The 7,703-nt window shown below is 40.3% G+C and overlaps 1 protein-coding gene and 1 long non-coding RNA gene across 3 annotated transcripts; both read right to left on the reverse strand.

The window, feature by feature from the left end:
• On the reverse strand, positions 1–1,425 carry LOC109703946. 2 transcript variants are annotated; one of them, XM_020224722.1, is made up of 3 exons: positions 1,034–1,416; positions 797–850; positions 1–368 (listed from the first exon to the last, which is right to left on the reverse strand). In XM_020224722.1, the coding sequence occupies exons 1-3, from the start codon at positions 1,343–1,345 to the stop codon at positions 135–137; spliced, it is 600 nt and encodes a 199-aa protein (XP_020080311.1). In that variant the 5' UTR covers positions 1,346–1,416; the 3' UTR covers positions 1–134. The 2 variants fall into 2 exon arrangements, with proteins under 2 accessions (XP_020080311.1, XP_020080357.1); XM_020224768.1 differs by lacking the exon at positions 797–850 and having other exon boundaries at positions 1,034–1,425.
• Positions 5,058–7,464, reverse strand: LOC109717284. The gene is made up of 3 exons (XR_002218150.1): positions 7,277–7,464; positions 6,772–7,057; positions 5,058–5,118 (listed from the first exon to the last, which is right to left on the reverse strand). It is a non-coding gene; the product is annotated as an uncharacterized LOC109717284 (long non-coding RNA).

Genomic DNA, 7,703 nt, shown 5'->3' on the forward strand with positions numbered 1-7,703 from the left:
TTAGTTGAAATGAAAACCCATTTTCATGTTAATTATTATAGCAAGAATAAAGATTCATAGTGACATTGTAGACAGAAATTAAACAATCTTTATTATACAAATTAATTGAGAGGCCTTCCTATATATATATATCTCTAAACTTTGGCAATCTCAACCGACGTTTGGAGAGCTTGGAGGAGGCTCCTCATAATCCTTGGCTCCCCTGGAGGGACCTGATCTTTCAATGGCCCCTTCCTAACAGCTTGGAAGATTGGCCCCGAGCTTTCGGTTGCTGGAAAGACTAAGCAGTCGATGTAGACTTGCACTTCCGTCTTCCCGTCGTCAACCTTTATGAATCCCAGTCTCACTCCTCCTTGTACTTTATCCACCTATATATTTCCAGTTTATTAGGAACGTTAATACATCAGAAGGGTAAGTGAAAAGAAACAAATTAATATATTGCTTTATTTTTGCTGTAACATATATACACAAAATGTAGGTACGATAATATTAACAGTATTTATGAAGAATACAGTTAGGTGCAATTTCGTCTCTTTCAGTTACATTAGTCATGCAGCTGTTGTGATGCAAAATTTTTCTTTCTAAGAAAATATATAGAAAATGTACTATTTGATTTTATTGCAGCCGTGAGTAATTACAGTTGTAGAATGGTTTTTTAAAATGCACAGTAATACATATTGTTCTCCAATTATTAGCCAATACTCTCGAGTATATATGCGAAAAAATAACAAGAGTGACAACTCGACAAGTATCAAATTACAAAAAAGTTTTACTGATTGATGTATTTAATACTAACCTTAAGAGGGACCGGAAGCGGCAAATTCGCACCTTGGCAAAGACTATTTGCCCACTGAAACAACAACATATATATATATATATATATATATATATATATATATATATATATATGTATATATATATGTATATATATATAAACAATCAATTACGGATCGAGGAGAAATTTGACTTAATCCACGTCAATCTGCAATTGCAATTTTTTTTTACCGTGAGTGCAGTTTCAGGAAAAGATCACCTGGAAGAGCAAAATCTCGAACCGATCAACGTCGATATTAGAAGGCAGCTTCATTGTTCCAAGAGAAACCCCATCATTACCATCATCATTGTCCGCTGAAACAATGTTGGTTTTCTCATTTGAGGCTCGTGGTGGCTTAACAGATGCTATGGGTGGTGCATTACTAGCGACTCTTTGAGGCTTCATCCATGAGCCACCAGTAGAGAGAGATAAAACCCAACCATTATTGCCGATTAATCCCAGCAAAGGGGAGTGAGAGGCTTGGTGATGGCACTTTAAATGCGTCAGGAGATAGTTCGCAGCTACTGCCATGAAATTTTTGGAGAGAGAGAGAGAGAGAGAGAGAGATGAGAATCAATGATAGATTTAAGGCCACATTATGAGGATTAGGGAATGGATAAGTTGGTGGGACTCTCTGAAAAGGATCTCAACTTGGCTTACCATCTATGGCTGGAACTGGGCTCGGTTTGAGTATGATCATACCCTGCCAAAGCCCGGCCCAAAAACTAATATTGAACTTTAGGCCCCAATGTTAGCTAATTATCATATGAAATTTAGGTCCAGCTGGGACCAGGCCCAAGCCCAATTCTGCATTCCCATCGGGCTTTGTTTTAGGGTCAACTGCATGAATTTGTCAGAGACCCACCTATATATTTATATTGTTTGAAATGAAAATAAAATATGTATTTTAATGAGTAGGGCTAATATACTCTTATGAGTATAAATCCTTTCGTACTCATAAGTTATTTTTTATGATGGAGCTTTTTAATTTGATGATCCATACCGTTATATAAATATGATATAAAGTATTTAAAACTTTTAAAAATTAAATTTAGTATTTTTTGAAATTATATTAAAATCCATCAAGTGGATAGAAAATGAAACGTCAAAATTAAACGACCCCCTAAAAAGAGATGATCGAATTCTTCATTTTAAAATCAGAGTTATTAATCTTTATTTAGATAATGAATAGAATTTTTTAATCAAAAATTTAACTGATTCCAATTCTTTTACACCTTTAAACTAATAAGTATCCCATATCGGCCGTTAAAAATTATCAATTTAGAGGTCTCTTAATCGTAAGTGAAATGATATCGAAAAATTATGAAATTTGGTTTTTAAAAATTTTAAATACTCTAAATAATATTTAACAATATGGATCGTCGATTCTGAAACTCTAATCGAAAATGACTTGTGAGTATGAAAACAATTGTTCTTGTAAGCGTATAATAGCCAGACTCCTATTTTAAAAAGTTCAAGAGTGGAGTTTGATCACATTAAAATTTAGTTGACCTCCAAGGATCAAGAAAGATTTAATTAACTAGGGCTTTAGAATAATACCCAAAAAGGGTGTAGGATACACACCCCCACTGTCACGTCCCGAGACCCTTTTTTTTGGTCGGATTCGTGCGCGCCGACAGACCGCCGAACGGATAGAGTTTTTCCTGTACGTCCAAGGCGTCGCAACAGTACAAATCAAGAGGTTCCAACCAGGAACAGATTTCACATACCGAATGCATAAAAAGGTACCAAAAATATAATTGCTAAGCTATTACAAGCATTCACAATACATCCAATTTACATATTACATTTTCGATTCTTTTTGCTTTTTGCTTCCAAATGTAACCAACTATTAATACAATTTATTTGATTCCTTTCTTTTCATTTCCACACCCCTAAGCTAGACAAACTCGGGGTACTGCTATTTCTGGTCTCAGTGGTAGGGCGCTATCTATCGAGCTACGCCCGTTCTTCGTGCCACCACGCCACTCGCGTGTGGACCTGAAAAATGTGGGGTGAGAACTATATAAATAGTTCCCAGTGGGTACGGCCATCCAAGGGAAGAGCTCGACCCACCTGGTCTAAAGGAGGCAACAAAGCAAGTTAGTCCAACAGATATGTATAAGCATATAATTTCATGCAGCTAACCGCTATCATGCTTATGCTTCACAACATACAATATGCAATTCATACAACCAATGTAAGTAGATCTACTGATTCTACTTTCTATTTCATAATCTATATCAGTTACCATTTGCTCCTGAGGTTTTTCTTACCTTAGCCAAGCTAACCACCTGACTCGGTCTTGAGTCAATCATCCGCGGAATACCGCGCATAGCCAGGCTCGAGGTGAAGGACGTCTCACATGCGCCTCAGCCATAAATCCACTCGACTATAGGTCATCCAACGGGTGAGAAAATACCATCAAACCCTTGACCATAAGTCGCACACCAAGCGAGGAGAACCACACATGCCCGTGTCCACCAGTCACATACCGGGCGAGGAGAACCACACATACTCGTTGAATCACTGCCGGACGAGGAGAACCACACATACCCACAGTTATGATTTCTTTGCCGATACCCGTAAGTATCATCCGCTGCCGAGCGAGGGGAACCACACGTACTTGCAGCCACCAATTCTAGGAATTCTGGAATCCACTCTCCATGTCTCTAGGGTTGGTCTCAAACCCTATCTTGTCAACTTTTCTAGGTTCAAGCCATTTACCCCCTTGTTTCTCAACCTATGTTTAATAACACTAGGTTCAATACCACTATGTTCACAACCTAGGTTCTACAACACTAGGTTCAATATCCTGTCCAACCTAGGTCCACCTGACTCTAGGTTTAATGTTTCACCTATGTTCAATGACACTTGGTTCAATGCCATTCATGCTACTTGTTATCCTAATTGTCCACACCTAGAATTCATAGTTTTTATGCCACACTTGTCGAGTTCTCTAATCTTCCTAGAATTTATCAACCCAAGTTCAACATTCACATCTAGACATCCATATATACATATCCTATATGTCCACATGCCTATGGTTTTATCCAATGGTAGTCATTATATATATCTTAGCATCTATCTCATGCATTCACAATTACAATTAAACTATTATTACATGCATCAACAATAATACCAAAACCATACTTCACTCTTTGGCATGGAAGTGACCTAATCACTTCGGTGAAGCACAACCGACCTCACAATACTTCCGATTGCTTGTAGACATTTGCAATCGGGCTCCCGCGACATACGTTGCCCGGTTCAGCTCGAACTTGAAATCGACCACCAAACGCTCACCGAATTCCAACCTAGATTTGTTTGGGGCTCTCCTCTATCCTTTAATTAGAGAATTAGGAGATCAATTAGGTTCAAAACCCTTAAACCCCAAAACCCTTAATTTTCAAACCCTAGATTCTCATATCCTCCAAAGTCATCCCGAATCTATGGAGGAACATGTTTAGAATAGTCTAGGGATCTCTAGAACATCATTCATAAAGGATTTAACCAAAATTCTAAACTTTTAACCCGAAAACTAACCTCGAGTCGGAAGCACGCCGAGCCACCAAGCTCTCGAGGGCTCGATCCACCGTTCCCTACGCGTTCCCAAGCTCGCTTTCCGTCACAACCCCAAGTTTGGGAGAGATCAAGAGAGAGTGAGAAGAGATCGAGGGAGAGAAATGGCTCCCTCTCTCACTTTCTCTCTCAAATCATGTGTGTGTGTGTGTATAATGGCTGAGGGAGAAGAGAGGAGGGTCCCCATATAAAGCCCACCTCTCAAATTACCAAAATGCCCTCATTCTGGGCTGCCAGCGCACGCAGGGTCCGGACCTTGGCTCCAGGGTCCGGACCCCGTGTCACGACCCGCGACCCCCGCCTCTTTGGTCAGGTTCGCGGCGCCGCCGACAGCGCCGAATAGATAGGGTTTCCCCTGTATTGCAGACAGAGTCTCCCCTGTACATTCAAGGCAACGCAATCAATACAATACGAAGGTTCCAACCAGGAACAGTATTCAACAAACAGATTGCATAAGGAAGGTATCAACAACATAACACATCCTATATTATTACATACATTCACATTCACATATTTTTACATTACAATTCTTTTTACATTCTTTTTCATCCAAATGCAATCTAGTTATTACAAATTACTCATTACAAATTTGATACATTATGTTCCTTCATTCCTTAACCCCTAAGCTATGTCGACGGGGTACTGCTAGCTCTCGTCTCTGGGTAGGGCGCATCTACGGAGCTACGCCCACGCCTCGCGCCGCCGCGCCGCACTCGTACAACCTGTAAACACCCCAAAACAACGTGGGGTGAGAACCAACTCTATGGTTCCCAGTGGGTACGGCCACCCAAGGGAAAAGCTCGACCAAAAGGTCTAAGTAGGCCCTGCAACATGTTAGTTCAACAATATACAATGCAAATATATTCAATTGAAATACATGTTAGGCCTAACAATATGCAATATGCAAGTCATGCAACTCTATGCAACATCTAGTAGATCATTTGAATTCTACTTTTACTTAGGTACCTTAGCTCATATTTCTTTACTCTAAGGTTTCTATTACCTCAGTTCACAACTCAAATTCACATTACTCTAAGGTTTCTATTACCTCAGCTCTTACCTTTAGGTTTCTATTAACCTAATCAAGCTAACCACCCGACTCGGCCTCGAGTCAATCATCCGCGGATAGTCCGCGCACTGGCCGCCCTCGGTGACTTAACCAGCTGGCGGCGAAATCGTCGCACACGCCGAACACTAGTTCAAGTCCCTTGACTTGGCCATCTGGCGGCGAACGAATCGCACCTCACCCAACAATAGCCCAAGTCGATCTGGCGGCATAATCCACAAACTGGCTTAACCATCCGGCGGCGAAATCGTCGCACACGCCACGACAATGGTTCAAGCCCCGGGCGGTGATCTCTGCACGCTCACCCCCAATCCATCCTTGGTATCAACCTCGGCGGCGAAATCGTCGCACACGCCCTAGCCTTGATACCAAGGTTAGCATAGCACAAGTCCTGGGATTCCGGAATCCACTTCCACAGGTCGAGGGTCCATAGCCAACCCTATGTTGTCGACCTAGAACATCCTAGTGGTTGCTACCACTATACTCAACAACCTTAGATTTACTAGTTCAACCTATGTTCACTAACAATAGGTTCAACATCACTATGTCCGACCTATGTTTATTAACACTAGGTTCGATATCATTCCTGTTTAACCTATGTTTACTAACACTAGGTTAGATGCCACTCATGTTCAACCTATGTTTACGACACTAGGATCAATGCCACTCGATCTACTTGACATTCTATTTGTCTGTTTTGTAAGATATGGATCCCAAGGATCTAAAAGGTAAATAACACCTATAGACCCTAGTTGTCCATCGAGTATTCTATGGTTTTCACGTTCTTATTTCCAATGTCATGTTCTCTACGCAATTTGGAGTTATCAACCAAGTTCACATGCATATATAATCTCACAATGCTAATCATGCATTATAATCTCACAAATCATTTATATGCATCTACTTAGCATTTTTACTTATGTCATCAACATGCATTTCATTCTATGCATTATGCTTACATGCTTTCTTCGAGTTTACATGCATATATAACCTTTTATATGCACCTACTTTAGCATTTACATATCATTATTATCATGCTTTACATTATTATCATGCATTACTAGTATTATGTAAATTGCTCACTATGCATTTCTACTTAGCATTTACATTAACATGCATAATTATCATGCATTACTAGTATTATGTAAATTGCTCACTATGCATTTCTACTTAGCATTTACATTAACATGCATAATTATCATGCATTACACCATTATCACACATTATTTCACACTTATATGCATCAACACAAATTCTTAACTTGCTTAGATATAAAGGCGACCTAGTCGCTTCAGTAAGCACAACCCACCTCGATTCGCGTTCCGATTGCTTGTCGACACTTGCAATCGGCCTCCCGCGGCATCCGGCGCTCGGTTCCGTCGGAACTTGTAGTTGCGTACCAACCGCGCATCGCTTCGCAGCCCCGGGTAAAAAGGGTCTTCGTTTTGCTGTTATGGTGCTTCAAATCCGTTTCCAGGATTTTACGACGTCGCCTCGGCCCTCCAGGCGGAAACGAAGCCTAACGTCCGTTTCTTTAATAACTTCGCAACGGCTCGTCGGATTGCCGAACCGTCTTCGCCAGCGCGTTCGTTTCCCTAGCAATTAGGTTTACAGAGGGTTAAATTAGATCAAACCCTCATATTTCCAAATATTGCATTTCTAACCCTAGGTTTTCAATTATGTAAGAAATTACCAATTGATCCTAAATTCTAGCATTTATCCTCTATTTAGCATGCTAGGATTCCAAATAAACCATTTCTAGAGCATATAATTGAAGCTCTACAATTCTACCATTAAAGGGGTTTGAAGCTTACCTCTCAAATTAGCTCCAATAGAGAGGAAGATGATGATGAAGATGAAAATCGACTTCCAAACTTACTTCTTCACCAATTCCCTTAATTTTGTGAGAAATCTAGAGAGAGAAAGAGAGCTTTCTCCTTTCCATTCCATGCGTGTGTGTATGCTGTGTGTGTGTGTGTGCTTGCGGGTTGTGTACGCAGCTTGAGGGAGGAGAAGAAGGGATTTAATCCCATTTTACCATTTTGCCCCTCAACTATATACTCTTCACTTCGGGCAGTTATATTTTCGTCGGAGCCCTTCTGAATGTTCGTTTGAGCTCAAATTTGACAGGCATGCTCGGTTTTACTTAATAAGTCCAAAGAAATTTTAATATTTCAGTTTCGACCCTGTTTGGTCACTGAAAACTGTACCGAACTGCAATCTTTATCAGATAGCTTTCGG

Source organism: Ananas comosus, linkage group 1 (genome assembly GCF_001540865.1).
Source record: "Ananas comosus cultivar F153 linkage group 1, ASM154086v1, whole genome shotgun sequence".
NCBI classification, from domain to species: domain Eukaryota; kingdom Viridiplantae; phylum Streptophyta; class Magnoliopsida; order Poales; family Bromeliaceae; genus Ananas; species Ananas comosus.

Coding starts and splice junctions, on each gene's coding strand:
- LOC109703946 (XM_020224722.1), bottom strand. CDS start 1,345: ATGGCAGTAGCTGCGAACTATCTCCTGACGCATTTAAAGTGCCATCAC. Junction 851..1,033: donor TCGAGATTTTGCTCTTCCAG/GTGATCTTTTCC, acceptor TTGTTGTTTCAG/TGGGCAAATAGTCTTTGCCA. Junction 369..796: donor CGCTTCCGGTCCCTCTTAAG/GTTAGTATTAAA, acceptor GGAAATATATAG/GTGGATAAAGTACAAGGAGG.